Source organism: Typopeltis vanoorti, chromosome 22 (assembly GCF_054136105.1).
Source record: "Typopeltis vanoorti isolate ZY-2024b chromosome 22, IOZ_Tvanoo_1.0, whole genome shotgun sequence".
NCBI lineage: Eukaryota > Metazoa > Arthropoda > Arachnida > Uropygi > Thelyphonidae > Typopeltis > Typopeltis vanoorti.
Window position 1 is genome coordinate 33193759 of NC_143570.1, and position 18868 is coordinate 33212626.

General features: G+C 36.1%; 1 protein-coding gene across 1 annotated transcript in view; it reads right to left on the reverse strand.

Moving 5' to 3' along the window:
* Window positions 1–18868, reverse strand: part of LOC150094290 (moesin/ezrin/radixin homolog 1-like) — a 216448-nt gene that overhangs the window by 58054 nt on the left and 139526 nt on the right. The window contains exon 10 of the mRNA XM_090412297.1: window positions 14748–14911. Within this exon, the coding sequence (XP_090268423.1) occupies window positions 14748–14911 (164 nt within the window). The remainder of the gene's footprint in view (window positions 1–14747; window positions 14912–18868) is intronic.

The following is an 18868-nucleotide window of genomic DNA, read 5'->3' on the forward strand; positions in this document are numbered from 1 at the left end:
AGGTGAGTTAGCCAGTTTCATATGAAAGTATCACATTAGTTGCTTGTCATAATTCCAATAACCCTTAGCTTAATACTTAATGAATGCATTAAAAAATGCAAATGCATTGAGTGAAAAAAAAAAAAAAAACAATTGGGGATCTTTGTGAATTTCTAAAATATGCAAGACCTCTGTGCTTTAAAGGTGTTTCATGATTCAAGATGTTCCTGCAAAATGGAGGATTTTTTAAAGACCAATGAGAACTCACCAAAAATACTTTGGGAAGCAGTCAAGGTGATAATACAGGATACAGCCAAGAAGTGTATTTAATATCTCATGAAGGAAAAATTTTTATTGAAGATCATGCTAAATAGGACTGAGGCCAAAGTTGAGGGAAGATGCCCGAGGAACAAGCAGGTTTTAGGAAAAGTAAGGACACCAGAGATCAGATCCTTTGCCTTCGATCATAGAAACAAGAATTCAGATTCCCTCTGTTAATGTGTTTCTTAGACTACTCTAAAGCTTTTTGACTGTGTTCAGCATGTGAAACTGTGGGAAGTAATGAAAAGAATTGGTTTCCCTCAACAATACTAATCTCAAGTTAGCAAGTTGGCTAACTTGCTCCCTGTACAAGTTAGCTAACTTGTACAGGGAGCAAGAAGCATGGTAAGAACAGGTGTTGAATTGACTGATTGGCTTCAGGTGGGAAAAGGAGTTAGGCAAGGATGTTTCCTATCTCCTCACTTGTTTGGTATATATGCAGAGGACTACTGGAGGCTTAATGGATTGTATATAGCACTCAGAAAGGATTAAAACAGAATTTAATGCTGCCTATATTTCGTCTCATTCACTGAGACATCTTCAGGGATTACAAAAAACTATTGTAAAACACACTCAAATACAATACAATACTAAGTGAAACACGTGGTTCACTTAGATAGGACTCTAAAGTCCTATCTAGGTGGTGCACCCTCTATGGGCGTTTGTAGGTGGTCTAGGACACAAGGTGGGATCTCTGATAATATTTCCCAAATTTTGCGAAATTTTATACAACCATATTTATTAAAATTCGATTCATTTCTGAGTGCTGCCACAGATACTAAAAATAGTCTTTCTTTATTGAATTTACTATGGTGGAGCATGGTGGTTTCTTTTCAGGAGATCATGTGGGTTGTATCCAAAACATGGTCTGCAAGCCAAGATTGACCATTTTCAGAAATGCCATCACCTGTGACAGACAAAATATTGTAAGCATTAAAATCAGTTTTAATCCTTTCCGAATGCAGTATATATATATATATATATATATATAGGATGCAATACTAGCTATATCAAGAAGAATTATTATTATTAATACCAGACCTCCATGAAGTCAAAAGACTCATTGCATGTTGTTACACAAAAAGCCCAGAAAACCATGCTTTAAACTCATTCAGTGTGTCTACGTTCACCATTATAATGTCAGGCAATGCATTCCACTCAACAACCACTCTCCGTGCACAGAACCTACTCCTTAAGCTCTTGCTCGCACCCTCTTTATACAGCTTCCAGGGATGTCTCCCTTGTTCTATCCCCCTCTTTCATTCTATGAAAAATTTCTTCCACATTAACCCAGTAACAACCCTTTATCAATGTAGATGTCTAAATCATACCCTTCCTTAGTCAGCCTTCTCCGGACACTTTCCAATATATCCTTGTCACCATAAAACCCAGAGAACCGATAATAATCCATACAGGGCCATATACAATGGAACCAGAACTTCTATTTCTGCATGTTAAGGTGATCTGCATCATTGCCATTATCTGATGTGTTGATTTCACAATTTGCACAATGTGAACATCCTTGTCTACCACTCCAAAGTCTCTTATCTCCTCAACTTTCTCCAAAATTTCCCTACCTAGTGTATACTGTGTATCCCATTGTTGCTCACAATCTTACATAATGCAACACTGAATTGATAGTTCCATACCATTGCCCACTCACACAATCTATTCAAGTCCTCCTGTAAGGACCATAACTTCTTGATTCATCACTCCCCCAGTTCTGCATCATCTGCAAACAGCGATGTATTGCAATTAAACCAACCCAATATTATTAATGTACAAATTTAATAACAATGGTCCTAAAACAGATTCCTGTGGCACATCACTAGTGACTTTCCTCTTCCAGGATATTGCACCCTTACACAACTTGCTAATACCTATCTCAGAGTCAGCTACCTATCCAACTCGCTAATTATCATCCAATCCCACCTGCTTCAATTTAGTTACAAACTTGTGGTGTGGCAATCTATCAAAAGCCTTTGCAAAGCCTAAGTATACCAGTGTAACATGCATCTCCCATACCCAATACATTTGTTACCTTGTTATAGGTCGGTAAAACATGACCTTCCTTTAAAAAAAACCCATGCTGACAAACACAAAGAATACCATTGTTATCAACCAACTTCTGTAACCTCTCTCTCTTTTTCTCTTTCACCAACCTCTCCAATACCTTAAATACAATCCCAGATATACAAATCAGCATATAATTTATAAACATAGCTTTATCACCAGCTCTGCAAAGTGGAACAATTTTACCTTCCTTCCACTCCTTTGGGAGTTTTGCTATTGCAAGACTTATAGATCCTTGTAAGAGCCAAGGCTGACAATAAATTCCTGGAACATGCCTTTAAGACATATGGTGATATGTCTTCAAATCCTATTGCCTTATTGAAATATAATACAGCATGATTAACTCTTCATATATCTCTTGCTTGCTTGCACACTATTAAATATTCTCTTATTTCATTCTCCATACTTGAGTTTCTAATTTCACACTGAGGATGAAACACTATAATGAACAGTTAACTGAATATCTCAGCTGTCCTTTACATCAGATACAAATCTCTCACTTCCACCTATTAACATTATCTTACCATAATCATCATTCTTTCTACTTGCTTATCGAAAATATTCCCAAGAATTTTTCTTGGAGTGATTCGTTAATTTCTGCTCATACTGCACTTTTGCTGTTCTTATGAAGTCACTCTCCTGGCTTGGTCTTTATACTCTTTGTGCAATTGATTATTACCATTATTCATATTGTGATACCAAAGTGTCTTTGTCCAGATTTCCTGCTTAATACTCTCATTCATCTATTTGACCATAGGAATACATTCACACATTGATGCTGATAAGCATTTCTTTTCCCAAGCAGCATTCATTTCCTTTTTGTACTTGTACTTCCACATATATCCTTTCCTGAAAGAAATCTTATTGTCCATATTGCTAGCCAACCCAGTCGATCACTTCATGATCACTCTCACCAACTGGAGGAAAGTGCAAACCACACTCGCATTATGTTCTCTGATGAAATGATAAGATATAAAATTCTCTATCCTTGTGTGCCCCCACCCTTTACACATACTGCCTAAGATAGTTGTGTCTCATTCCTTATTCTCAAATGCTCTCTCTTCATTACAATCTAAACCCATAATTATCACCATCATCTGTTCACTAACCAAAGTAGCTTATACAGTTCTTCACCTCCATTCACATTCCCTTACTTACAGCAACATTAAATATCTCTTCCTGTCAACCTTACACCACACTGCCACTATTTCCCTCTTTGATGTCTACGTTATGTGGACATAATTCTCCTGCTACCATCAGCAGCACTTTCCATCTCTTCTTGTCCTTTCTATCCTCCCAAAAAACACTATACCTTTCCATTTCTGTTCCCATCAGGAACAGAATCAATCAGTGAAACAATTCCATCTTCCTTATTTCTGATACTCCTGACATTTGTAAATAACCAACAATTCACTTTTAGGTCTATAACCAGTTCCACCCAAGCCACTTGTTGGTTGTTGAAAGTTTTTTTTCAGTTATTTCATCCTTTATCCAAGTGTAAGCAAAACAAAAGTTTACATGTGAAATAACTTCACAACTGGGTTACTTGTATATAGAGGCTACTGACTTCACATCAGTTGCCTTGGTATCCCATAATGTAAAGCACATATCCTGACAGACAAGTATAATGCTAAGCATTATGGGAAGGACCACTACCCAGATTGGTTTCGACCCCTGTTCATCGGTGGGAGCCAGATCCAGAAGCGATACCAAGGTTGAAGGAATACAGAAGTCATATTTCCATATAGTAGGTAAAAGGTGCCACACCTTATTACTAAAATAATCTGAATTAGAAATACCAAGGCAACTGATATGAGGTCAGTAGCCTCTATATACAAGTAGCCAAGTCATGAAGTTACTTCACATGCAAACTTTGTTTGCTTACACTTGGATAAAGGATAAAACCAAGAATATAATTTTTTGGCATCTTTAATTTATAGTATAACCAGGTGAAAAAACTTTCAACATCTATTCTAATACAGAGTATTTTAGTAATAAGGTGCGACACCTTTTGGCTGCTTGTACAGTGGGTGATCGGTTAATGAAAAGTTCGGACTGCGAAAAAATTGGACAACCAACACTTTCGCGAAAGATTTGGACAATAAACAACTCCCTCAACGAGTCTTTGGACTCCCTGGAGGTGTTATATAGTAATAATAATAAAAAAAAACATGTTCGAATAACGAATATCTCACAGAACAAACAGGAAGCGACACTGTGCGTAAAATTTGTAGAACTGTATTTTACTGCCATCTATGAACGGTTTCTGGAACGAGATTTTGACAGTTGTATACATAACCTTTTTGTGCACTAGTTGATTTCTGTTCTCTGAATTTTTGTAAGTGCTTTTCTGAACTTTTTATTTAAAAAAAAAACTGATAATATTATGGGGCCTAAAAAGAGTGGAGTGTCAAGAACTGTGCTCACCATACAAACCAAGCGAGAGATAATAGCCAAGGTAGAGGGTGAGCAGACGATGTCTGATGTTGCTAGGCAGTATGGCTTGAACAGGTCTACAGTAGGCACAATCTTAGCTAAGAAAGATATAATCAAGAAGACTCAAGCAGTTAAAGGAGTAACGAAAATCACATCTGAGAAATAAAGATGTGCCATCCATGAAAAAATGGAGAGATTGTTTTTAGTTTGGATAAAAGAAAGGGAAATAAAAAGAGATGTAACTAGTACAACTATCATTCAAGAGAAATTTTTGAAGAACTGAAGAAACAAACTCCACATTCGTAACATGAGGAGATAGAATTCAAGGCTACCACTGAATGGTTTGCAAAGTTTAGAAGGAGATCTGGCATTAAACATGTGGTAATGCACAGTGAATCTGCTAGTGCAGATAAAGAAGAAGCTGAGAAGTTCTGTCTCAAATTTCAGTGATGTGGAGATCGAATGAAAGGGCATGGGTCACGCAAGTTCTTTTCAAAGAATGGCTGTTTAAAGTTTGCGCCCCAAGCATCAAGGATTACCTTCAGACCAATGAATTGCCATTGAAAGCACTGTTGCTATTGGACAATGCATCAGGACACCCAAAAGACCTTGAAGATAATTTGCTGGAAGACTTTCCCTGGCTGACAGCTCAGTTTCTGCCTCCAAATACCACTTCGTTGATTCAGCCAATCGATCAGGAGGGTATTGAGAAGAAATTGTACACTCGCGTGCTGTTTCGTCGGTGTTTTGAAGCATGCCAGTTCTCAACTATGACATTAAAAACGTTTTGGAAAGAAAAATTTGATATTCTTGAAGCTATCTGGCTCATTCAAAAAGGCATGGCCAGAAGCTTGGGAGATCTCTACGATGACAATGCCATTAATCACTTCCAAAAAAATCCTGAAGAAGAGAGAAAAGCAATTGACATTGGACAGATTCTTTAACGTCCCACAAATGGAAAAATAAACATGACCGATGAAAATGCAAGACTGTATGTATTATTGTTATTATAAATAAACGTAATAAGAAATTATATAATTTTTTATTCATTTTTTTGGGTCTCCAGAATGAATTAATCAAATTCCCATAAAAATCTATGGTAAATCGATGATCGGTTAACGAACAATTCGGGAAGCAAACATTGTCTTTGAACGGATTATGTTCATTAACTAATCATCCTCTGTATATGGAAATATGACTTCTGCATTGCTTCTGAGTCTGGGTAGTGACCCTTCTCATAAAGCTTAGCATTATACTTGTCCATAAGGATGTGTGCTTTGCATTATGGGATACAAAGGCAATTGATATGAAGTCAGTAGCTCTATATACAAGTAGCCAGTTGTGAAGTTATTTCACATGCAAACTGTTAGCTTACACTTGGATAAAGGATGAAACCAAAAATATAATTTCTTGGCATGTTTAATTTACTTGTTGGTTGCGATTTCCCCACAATACTTGCCCAATAACCTTTATCACTGCTCAAGCACTTGTCTCTTCCATTCCAACTCAACTGATCTCTTGCTTGCATCATGCACTGCACTTCCATCTAACATTCAGTTCACTCGCTCCAAAGCCATTCAAATCCAATCTGTCACTTCTGTATAATTCTATTCTTTATTCAAATAAATGCCACATTCCACAAACTGCACTTGCTTCTCCTTACACTCATCTTTACTCATCATCATACTTTGGAAACACACTGACAACCTTTCCCACGATACTGTTATATTTCATTCTCCTCAATAACCTCATGATATCAACCCTTACATTCTCTTCATGTTTACCTAATCGTTTGTTCTCAGAACCACCACCAACTCACTTGGTAATTCTTCCTCATATCCAAAGTATGAATCATCTTGCTCATTCTCCCTCATGGAAAGACTTTATGGACTGTCTCATTAACCAATCCTCTAACAAGAGAATCTCCATACACTGCTATTCTTGAGTCATTTGTCACATCTTTTCTTTCATTCTATTGTTTTGCACGCTTTCGTTTGTTTCCACTAAATGCCTAATATCACTCTATGCATTCCTCATTTCATTTTAAACACTCTTCAAATTTTGCATTCCAGCAATTTCACTCTGTCACTTACCACAGTCTCACTATCTGTTATTCTGCTGCACATCCCCTCCCCATTGACTCGTGCTACTTCCTTTTGCTTCCATATCACTTACTGCTGTTTCTTCATTCTTGTGTTCCTTCACTCCCTCAGTCTCACTTGCTTTCATTCCATTTAAGTTTCTTGCATCTACACTAACTTTCATTTGTTCAGTCTGTTGCACATTCACTGATGACTCATATATTGCAATTTCTACAAATCCATACTCTACATTGTCTCCTGTTCAGTCTCTCCACAAACACATCTTTCACATTTCACCACACATGACAACAAATCATTTTTGAAAAATTCTACGCCCTTAACAGCATTTGATCTTTGTGTGGCATGGCATGTAGACCTCAAGTGTTCTGTTCAAGGCAAACAAAAATTCAATAGAAGTAGTGAAGTAACAAATCCAAAAAAGCCAACAATCATGCAGGTACATTAAACTATCAAAGAACAGTATTATACCAAAATGCAAGCAATATCACTAATCGCACTTATCTTTTCCAGAGCCTTCACCAATGACTACTAGTGACCCTCTAACAGGGCCACTAGTAGTCAACTGTATAGATTGGTACAGCACCACCTTATTAAACTCATGTATATATATCATTTAGTTGCAATTTTGTCTGTAAACAACATGTATTCTTTGGCTGGTTTTAGACAAAAAAAAACCTATTTCCATATGCACCCAGCAAAACTCATCTTTAACTGGAAAGACCTGGCTTATAAAGCCAGCTTTATAAGCCAAGTCTTTCCAACCCAAAAGATATTAGCATTAATGACACTGCCTTATGGTTAGAAACTGTTAATCAGTGAAATGAGTACTATTTGAGAAAAGAAAAAGCATTTTTGGAGAGGATTTCCCTTTTTCTTCTTTTCTACCCTCTAAATCAGCAAGTGGGGTGCTTAAGGGTCAAAGCTGTATAACTGAGAGGAGACCTCCACATAGCCTTTAAAGGAATGCGGAGAACCGACCAGGTCTTCTGACCTAATGTCCAATCCTCACCTTCTCGTGGTGCACCCTGTTGGGTATCTACTTTGATACTGAACGGACGAGGATGGGCTGACAATTTGGGATTTAGCCGACCAAATTGTATTCCTATTGGTTAAACCAAAATAAAAATGATGTTACAACATGACAAAATTTCATGCCGGCTGGGGCGTCGCCCGGTTAAACAAGGCCCCCGTTGTTTTCGCCAGGGAACCAGGGCGAACAGCGAAAAGTCAGCTACTGGAACAAATCTGAAAACAAACCCCAACTCGACATCACTAGAGTTAAAGATCGGTACTATCAACGTAAGAAACCTGAATGGCAAAGAAATGGAGCTAGCTGAGGAATTAGATTAGTACCAGATCGACATAATAGGGGTGACTGAAACAAAAAAAGATAAAAATTGGCGAGATCTTTCTGAGCAACAAATACAAAATGCTATATTCAGGCAATGACAATCAAGGAAAAGAAGGAGTAGCCATAGTATTCAACACAAAATACGAGCTCATCTTCTTGAATGGCAGGCAGTCTCAAGTAGAGTGATTTGGGCAAATATGAGAATGGGGAACTGGACAATGAGACTTATTTGTGCCTATGGTCCCACAGAAGGTTCTACTAAGGTAGAAGTGGAGGAATTTTTTGAGGCTCTAGAGAAAGCTACTGACACAATGAAAAAGGAAAAGTTGGTCCTTGTTAGGGATCTAAACAGCAGAGGAGGAAGTGATTGTCAGACATACAAAAATGTTTTGGGAAAATTTGGAAAAAAGAGCAAAGCTAACAATAATGGCAAATACCTGTTGGATTTTTGCTCAGGACATGGACTGGTTATTACTAACACCATGTTCCAACAGAAAAATGTGCACAAATTCACATGGAGAGAAGAGGCAAGGAATAAGAAAGTCTCATTGACTATGTTATTGTTGATGTTTTCTCCCTGGTGCAGGACACCAGAGTGTACAGAGGATTTGAAATTGGAAGTGATCATTATTTAGTCTTGAGCATGTTAAAATTGAATTTCATATTGAAAAGAATGAAATGTCAGAAAGTTTTAAAGTGAATAAAAGTTGAGCAGCTCTCAGATGTGAACTGTAGACTAAAATACATGAAGATTATTGACGATAAAATGAAAGAGTTTTAGAACAGGAATTAAACCTTGGAGATTCAGTGGCAATCCTTGAAGAAAACCCTGATTGATTCAGCTAGAGAGGCATGTGGTGAGGTTGTCTGCAAGGATAAAAAAATCAGAACTCCCTGGTGGACACAGGAAGTTAAAGAGGCAGTGAAGGAAAAGAAGAAAGCATATCAAAAGTTACTGGCAAATAAGTCTGCTTGTGTTCTTACAGAATACAGAGACAAATGTAAGAAAGCTAAACACTATGTAAAACTAGCTAAACAATAGTCATGGGAGGACTTTGGAAAGAACATAGAAAATAAATATCAAGAAGGTGGCAAAATATTCTGGAGGTTGTTGAAGAAGCTTAGGAATGGAGGAAAGAGTGCTGTAAGAGGAGTTAGAGATGATAAAGGTGAAATGAAAACGGGAAAAAAAGATATCCTTGAAGTATGGAGTAATTACTTTGAAAATTTGCTAAATGAAACAAGCAGTGATGACAGCACAGGGATAAAAAAAAAAAACACTGACCAGGCCTGCAGTCAGGAATATATATATATATCCATACTTGAAGTAGAAAAAGCCATCAGGCTTGAAATGTGGAAAGGCAGCACGAGTAGATGATATTTGACCACCAAAATATGGCGGTATAAAAGTCTTACAGTGGCTGTACTGCATAGTTCAGAATGCCTGGACAGAGGGATGGATTCCAGATGATTGGAGTAGAGCTCTCTCATAGTACCCATATATAAAAAGGGAAATAAAACTTACTGAGAATTACAGAGGTATATCCCTATTGAGTGTTCCTGGTAAGATATATGCAAGTATACTTGAGAAACGGTTGAGAAGAATTGTGGAAGAAAAGCTTGGTGAAGAACAAGCTGGATTCAGGTCAAATAGAGGCCGTCCAGATTAAGATCTTCACTTTGCGACAAATAGTCGAGAAAGCATGGGAGTATAACAAAGATCTGTGTTTCAGTTTTGTCGATTTGGAAAAGGCATATGACAAGGTGCCGAGAGAGAGAGAAGCTATTCAATACGCTACAGTTATATGGTGTCGATGGGGCATTTTATCAAGCAATACTTAGTCTTTATTTGAGTTGTAAGTCAGTAGTTAGAATTGAAGTACAGGAAGATGGATTAATGTTAAATCTGGTAGGAGACAAGGATATACATTATCCCCTCTGTTATTCATTATCTATATGAATCACATTATGAAGGAAAGCGGAATTAAACAGGATATCAAATTGGAGATGTTAATGTCAGCTCTTTGCTTTATGCAGATGATGTTATACTTCTAAATAAATCCACTACAAATCTGCAAGATTCCCTGGCTAAATTGAATAACTGTTGTAATAGATATGGTATGAAGGTCAGCATTAAAAAGACAAAGACAATGAAAATAGGCAGAATCATTGAAAATGTCAACTGTGTAGTGAATGGAGAACCTGTGGAACAAGTAAAACATTTCAGCTACTTACGCACGATTTTTAGTGAAGATAGTAAATTAAATATGGAAATAGACAACAGAATCAACAAAGCTGGTATGGTAGGAAGTCAATTGAATAAATTCATATGGAATAAGAGAGAAATTAGTCAGAACACTAAATTAGCTGTATACAGGACAGTGTTCAAACCAGTTTTAACTTATGGATCTGAGAGCTGGGTCAGAAGTAAAACACCTGACCAAAGACTGCAGATATGACAGTCCTGAGAAAGATTAGAGGCATGAATAGATGGCATCAATGGCAATATCATATTAAAAACGAGAATATTAGAAAAGAACTTGACATCGTCAGCATCCAGGAATGCGTTAGCAGAGCTAATCTCAGGTGGAATGGTCACTTAAACAGAATGAGCGAGGAAAGATTAGCAAAACAAGTGTTCTCTGCTAAGCTGGCAGGAAAACGACCCAGAGGAAGACCAAGATATAGGTGGATTGATACAGTACAAAGTGCCTTAGATGATAGAAATATAAGATCTGGTAATGTTGGAGTCTTGACAAGTAACAGACTGATTTGGAGAAAAATTGTAGATAGGAAGTTAGTAATGATGTAAATTTTTCATGTAGTACTATCATATCCTATACACCCCTTGAGGGTACAGTAGGAATTTAATGATGATGATGAAATCAGCAAGTTTAAGGATTTTAAATTTTCACTCTAAACTTGGCAGAGAATTATGAACAATGATTTGATTGGGGGAGGAGAGGGGGAGTAAGACAAATTTGTCTTACAGAATAGCCAGAGAATACATGCAATGAGAATAACAGACATATACATTAATTAGGTTATTATGAAGCCAAGTTATTTGGGCATGACAGGTTGCTAGGCCAAAGACATAACGAGGGAAGAAATGAGACTGCATTACTTTCCAGGAGAAGCAAGTGTATTACTAGTGTGACTGACTTTCTCTGAGCAAAATAACTTTTTTCGTAGTAGTTTCAAAATTACCATTTTTGAAGTTCATTTCCTATAATATATACCACATGAGATATTAAGATACAATGAGAGCACTACACATTAACTTCCTAGTTTCCTATCAACAATTTTCTCCTAAATTGATATTTGTCAGATCTCCAGTATTGTCAAATCTTACGCATTGCTCTTCTAATGCACTAACACTAGTCAATTCACTTTAAATATAACTCTTCCTCTGGATCATTTTTCCTATCATTGGCATCACAGATTATTTGTTGCCAACATTTTTTTAAATTTTGTTTTAAATTCCAAATGATGATAGTTTCTTTGTAATATATTCATTTTTAATATTATTCTACCACTGATGCCATCTGTTCATAAATTTTCTTCAGCACTCATACCTGTGGTCTCTAGTCAATCACTTATTTTCTGACCCTAACTTTTATATCCATAAGCTAAAATTGGTTTGAACACCTTATATATTATTAGTTGAGTTTTAGCCAATTTCTTTTATTTGGTATGATTTTATTCAACTGACTCCGTATCATACCATTTTGCCTAAGCTGAAATCCTTTTCCTTACTGTTAACTGGCAATAATCATTCAATATGACAAAACTTCTGGAAACTGCTATTTAAAGTAATAATTAAAAATAATTTAATGTTTCTGCCTTTAAGTTAAGATCATCAGGAGTACACACACAGATGCAAGCTACACTGCTTAGAAAGAAGTTAATGAACATCCCCATATGAGTCACATGTATGTAGCTGGTATAAATTGGAGGATGTTTGTATATCTTAGTGAAATAGCTACAAGAAGGGAACTGACGAGTTCCCTGAGAGGCATTGTGACAAGATGCTATGTTGCAAGCTATCTGTTTAGCAAACTTTGACAAAGTGAACCATTCCAAACCAATAAATCAGTGATATTATACTGAGATGAAAGCACAGGGAGTTAATTGCAATTACTACTCGCAGGGGGCAACATACCACACTCGCCAAATGTGATCAGAGGGCATTATGAAGGAGAATATGTAAAAATCGCCATTTGTCAGCCGACACATTGAATACAGAGTTCTGGACATCGACTTTAACAGAAATCAGCACAAAAACATTCAGAATCAAGGCTCACAACATGGGTTTCCATGGTGGGACCACAATATGAAAGCCCCACATTACTTGAACCAACATGTAGCATCGTCTTCAGCAGTGCAAAAAAAACATGTACATGGGACATGGAAGCTTAGAAATCTGTGGTATGGAGTGATGAATCATGCTACACTCTAAAGAGCAGATGGACAGGTGTGGGTGTGGCAGATGCCTGGCGAACGTCCTTACCAGCGCAAGTAACCCTAACTATGAAATTAGGGGATGGCAGCATGATTGTATGGTCCTGTTTTTCTTGGACCTGTTTGTGATGCCATGAACACTGAACTCTGAGAGGTATCTGAACATTCTGGACAATGCAATGCTTCCTACTTTGTGGTGTTTCTAGAACTGACCATATTATAAGGCTGCTGCTGCTGCTGCAACTGCATGGTTTTGGACATGAACACCAGCACACTTGTCTACAGAGCCCTGATCTGAACCCTACTGAACATCTGCAAGATGAACTGGAGTGTCAAGTAAGGTCAAGGGACGTCTGCTCTCACAACAGTCCAGGACCTCATGACATGCCTACAGGAAGAATGGTCCAAAATTACTATTGATTACTATCATATGCTTGTGAAAAGTATACCCTGTAGAATTGTTGCAATCATCATAGCAAAAAGAGTTCCTACATCTTATTAAGGTGGGTGCCATGGCTGTTTGTTCCTCACGCTATGGTGTCTGTTGACTTCTTTCCAAGCAGTGTATAGCATGCTACAGCATTACTACTTTGTCAACTGTTGACTAGACTGACCTCTGGAGAGTGACAAAACTAAAAATAAACACCAATTTTTTGCTTAAGAAAATACAGAGAAATGAGAATTGCATATAAGTAAACCTAATTTATTTATATGTTGAAATATAGATAAGTAGCAGATAACTATATATGATTAAATGCCAGATTCATGTATGTTGGAAATTTAATGAGAGCATTTTTTTGGTGCATCAAGGTCAACGGGAAAAAACTGAAAATTATACTATAGCACGTGTTCAATGTTAAATGCAAGAGGACAGCTATCTAACCATCAGAATTAAAAAAAATTATTTAAAAAAAAAAAAAAAAAATTAATGTCATGAGGAATATCAAGTTGGATAACTTTCCAAAATCAGGACAGTTTCAGACAATGATTTCTATTTAAATTTGGTTGATTGATATGATTTTCACAGCTTTCTTCATGCTGTCTTTCTCATAACAAGGCTAAGGTTTAACACTGGAAGAAGTGGGATGATTAGAGAGCTAATTTATTAGAAGCATGTCTTGTTCTTGGAGCTGTTTTCAATGTATAATTTGAGATATAATTTCAATTATATTTGAGCAGACCTACATGGCTACCCATAATACAAAAGACCACATGAACAAGGTCTTCTGTTGACACGCAAATAGGAAAGAGGATATTTATCCTCCAGAGAGCATAAAAATTAATAAAAATTTTATTTTTGCAATAATAATGAAATTACAGCCATTAGACATTGAAGCAGTTCTAATAAAAGACAATTATGTTTCAAAAAAATATTTTGTAATTTCTAATTAGATGTTCAATAAGAACAAACTTCTCTTTTTAATCTCGAGTTCATGTGCTTCCTTAGTGATACCACTGATGATGACTGGACAATGAATCCAAAGTACCAATCATTTCTCCATATTTATTATAGGATAGAGAGATCTTCTCCGACCTACATAATATAGTAACTATATCATGTAGGTAGGATAGTTTCAGGCAACAATGAACATCTAAGAAACCAGCTTAAAGCAAAACATTATATCATACTAAAAATAAATCAAAAGTTGAAAATATTTAACCAGAATGTTCCTTAGATCAATTTGTTCAACCACTCAATTGATTTTTGATAAGTATGATGAAAGCCACTATCTTTGGTGCAGTGTACACTATAGTAACCATTCATATAGAAAATGCTTTCACGTCATGATGTAATGAAAACCATACTAACTGATATGGTCCTTTGGAGTGATTGTGTAAGAAATATAATCATTAATCTAATAATCAAGCATCCTAATTTTCCAACAAAACAGATGTTATTAAACTTTATTTACAATCTACAGCTTTAAAATAAGTTGGTATATTGAATGAATTCCACTTAATATATTCTTTTTGAAACAAAAAATAACAAAGAGCAAAACAAAAAAGAAACAATTTAAACTAACCGTTCTTGCTGTTTTGCCAATTTTTCTTCTTTAGCTTGAGCTTTCATCTGCTGAACTTCAATTGAATCTGGCTTTCGCCGCCGCATGTATAATTCATGATTTCCCATACAAAGAGCAAGAATTCTTTTGTTAATCCGTAATCGAGGAGCAAAGAAAACAAAATCCTGAAATGAGAATATTTTTATGTATTTATCAAAACCATCTCTGAAATTTATCAAAAAATTTTTTTTGTATTTATCAAAACCATCTCTGAAGACAGCAGGAGTAGATGATATTCGACCAGAAATGTTGAAGTATGGTGGTATAAGAGTCTTACAGTGGCTGCACAGCATAGTTCAGAAAGCCTGGACAGAGGGACGAATTCCCAATGATTGGAGTGAGTAGAGTTCTCATAGCACCCATATATAAAAAGGGAAATAAAACTGAATGTGAGAATTACAGAGGTATTTCCCTACTGAGTGTTCCTGGCAAGATCTATGCAAGTATACTTGAGAAACAGTTGAGAAGAATTGTGGAAGAAAAGCTTGGTGAAGAACAAACTGGATTCAGCTCAAATAGAGGGGCTGTCAGGATCAGATCTTCACTTTACGACAAATAGTCGAGAAAGCATGGGAGTGTAACAAAGATCTGTGTTTAACTTTTGTTGATCTGGAAAAGGCATTTGACAAGGTGCAAAGAGAAGCTATTCAATACGCTACAGTTATATGGTGTCAATGGGGCATCATATCAAGCAATATTTAGTCTTTATTTGAGTTGTAAGTCAGCAGTTAGAATTGAAAGAAATACAGGAAGATGGTTTAATGTTAAATCTGGTGTGAGACAAGGATGTACATTATAACCCACACTTATTCATTATCTATATGGATCACATTATGAAGGAAAGTGGTATTAAACATGATACCAGAATTGGAGATGTTAATGTCAGCTCTTTGCTTTATGCAGATGATATACTTCTAAATAAATCTGCTACAAGTCTGCAAGATTCCCTGACTAAATTGAATAACTGTTGTAATAGATATGTTATGAAGGTCAGCATTAAAAAGACAAAGACAATGAAAATAGGCAGAATCATTGAAAATGTCAACTGTGTTGTGAATGGAGAACCTGTGGAACAAGTAAAACATTTCAGCTACTTAGGCACAATTTTTAGTGAAGATGGCAAATTAAATATAGAAATAGACAATAGAATCAGCAAAGCTGGTATGGTGGGAAATTTCTTAATTGTCGAAAATGAAGGAGAAGAGTGCCCATAAACTTTAACGAACTTTGAATGAATTTCTTTTGGCATTAAACCTTCTTTTACAGAGAATTTTATAACAGCGCGATACTCAATTTTATCCATTTCAAGGGATACAGACAACACTTTTGCTTCAGACAGCTGTATAAAACAAACTACTTGATAGAATGACTTGCAATTTCACATGGATGCTTATGACAGATGTAGCAACTGAGAAAAAAAATTTTTGCCGATAGTGTTGCCGTCTATGGTCGAGAACTTTTTCAGACCACCATCTTATTTCATTTTTCATTTTTTCTTGAATTACCATTCAAGAAAAAAATGAAACTGAAAACGAGCTAAACCTTGAAGTTTCAGTGGCGGATCCCGAAATACTGATTCACGAATAATATTAGTATATGAGTCTACAGTTCCCCTCTGAAAGCTACTAAACTAATTCCTTTTAAAACTCATACACTTTTCAATGATATTTAATTTTATCATGCTCAAAACTAAATAGCAATCATTTCTATTCCAAATCCTGTCAACTTGTCTCCTGAACCAGCAAGAAGATATGATCAACAATAACACAATTCCAGCAGGTATTAACCATTATTAGCTTTGCTCTTTTTTTCCAAATTTTCCCAAAACAATCTTATGCCTGATAATCTTTTCCTACTCTGCTGTTTTGATCTCTAACAAGGACAAACATTTTCTGTGTGTGTGTGTGTTAGCTGTCTTCTCTAATGCTACCAAACATTCTTCTAATTCCTTCACTTCTTCCTTCATGGAACCTTCTGTGACCATAGGCACAAATAAGTCACTTCCCCATTCAGATATCTGCCACACATCACTATTTCATATTGCCTGGCATTCAAGATTATCTTTATATTTAATGTTGCACACGATAGTTACTCCTTTACGATGATCACTGTCTGAATACAGCATCTTGTATTTGCTACATAGAAAAATCTCACGTATTCTCATCTTTGTTTTCATAATACCTGTTATGTCAATCTGGTAGCACTTATCTAATTCTTCTGCTAGTTTCATTGGCAATGCTCCAAATAGCATGAAATTTTATCATGATGTAGCATTTTATTTTGGTTTAACCCAATAAGAACACAATTATTAGTTGGCTAAATCCCAACTGCAGATTACCTCAAAAGAACAGCCATCTGCCCAACTAACTCTTACTCTTGTTGGCTACAATTCATCTGCTATCATCATCACCCCACTCCCTGTCCTGTTTACTATCCTCCTGGAAAATACTAAATCCATTATATTCAATTCTTGTAACTACATTATCTGCTGTTAGCCAAGTCTCACTAATGCCTATAACGTTTGGCAAGGTTGCATTAACCAACACCAAAAACTCCTTGTTCCTGATACTTCTGGCATTAGTATATTGAAACTGCAGTATCCCTTTAGGCCACCAACCACTTTTACTTCCTTAATTGATTACCCTATTCAATATTCTTGCTTAGACTAGATTCTGCACCTGTTATTCTCACAGTCATTTGCCTTATGGATGCCTTCATATTCGTCTGCATCCACTCCAGTTTCTTTAGTTTTCCTGACTCCGTGAACAAGGCTCTTTCTCTAGAAAACTAATTCCAAATCCATTCATCAATAGTGTAAAAATCTTTACAACCATTTAAGTGAGGCCGTAGCTCCACAAACTATACATCATTGTGATGCATATTGATTCATTAGCTATCAACGCCATCTTCACTTTGCCTCTATCATAGCGTGGCAGTAAACTTAAACTTCACCTTCTCGCTCTTCTTTTTTTGCTTCTTCTAATGACTTTCGCATCTTCCCTCATGCAACACTTCTCACCTCTCATGTCTTGGATCCAGCCAAAACAATCAATTCATTCACCTTCCCTTTCTGCATTCTGATAGCATTACTAATATTGATTCACACCAGGGAAATAAGATTTTTTAGTGCTTGTGTGAAATACTTCCCAATTTCTCCCTTATCATGAAATCATCAAAAAATTATCTGGTTACGCTCTTTTTTCTAATTTATTCTTACAATTTTCTTTTTAGCTTCATGTCTCTTTCTTTCTTTTTTTTTTTTTTTTTTTTTTTTTCATTCTCAGTTAGATTGATCAGTTGCTGTTTCTGCAGCCTTTCAATCTCGTGCCAAGTCCTATGAATATGCAAACAGCTCTTTCTTTATTCAGGTCTTCTACGTTGTCCATAACTTCTGCTACCACAACTTTTACATATACACTATCTGATCATTACTTTCAATCAACCTCAATTATATTCTCTTTTCCCATTTCTATCACCATTGCTTAAACCTAAAACGGAATTCACTGCAATACGTTAGGTTTCATGGCTTTCAGTACTAACTTAAGTTAGTTCATTCTCTTGCTTCCGACAACACCCGCATACCACAATCCATTTTCCATTGGCAACAAATATATATATATATAGCACGCACACATTTCACAAAATCCCCCATGTCAAACCTCCTGCACAACGATGTCTTGGCCACAACTGTTCTTGCTCGCATATTTAAATGTAAAAATTTCTTCTTTTATCTAATTACACAAAATTCATAAACAAAATTCTTTTTAAGGTAAGTACATATGTTGCTATCACAGACCATTTTCTATCCATGATTCCATGACAGCGTGTATGCAGTAAATGTAAATTATACTTTGTAAACTCTTCCAAACAGCATGTACAAAAAAACAGATACATAACACTAGGAAAAAACTTGATAACTAATAAAGTGGTTTTTTTCTAATTAATTATATGGTCAATATATAGATACTCAAGAATGAATTAATCTGGTTAATTGTTTTCCTATGTGTGAAAGTTTATCACACTCATATGGAAATGACTAGTGGCTTACACTTGCATTATTTCAACTATTGTATGTTTCACAT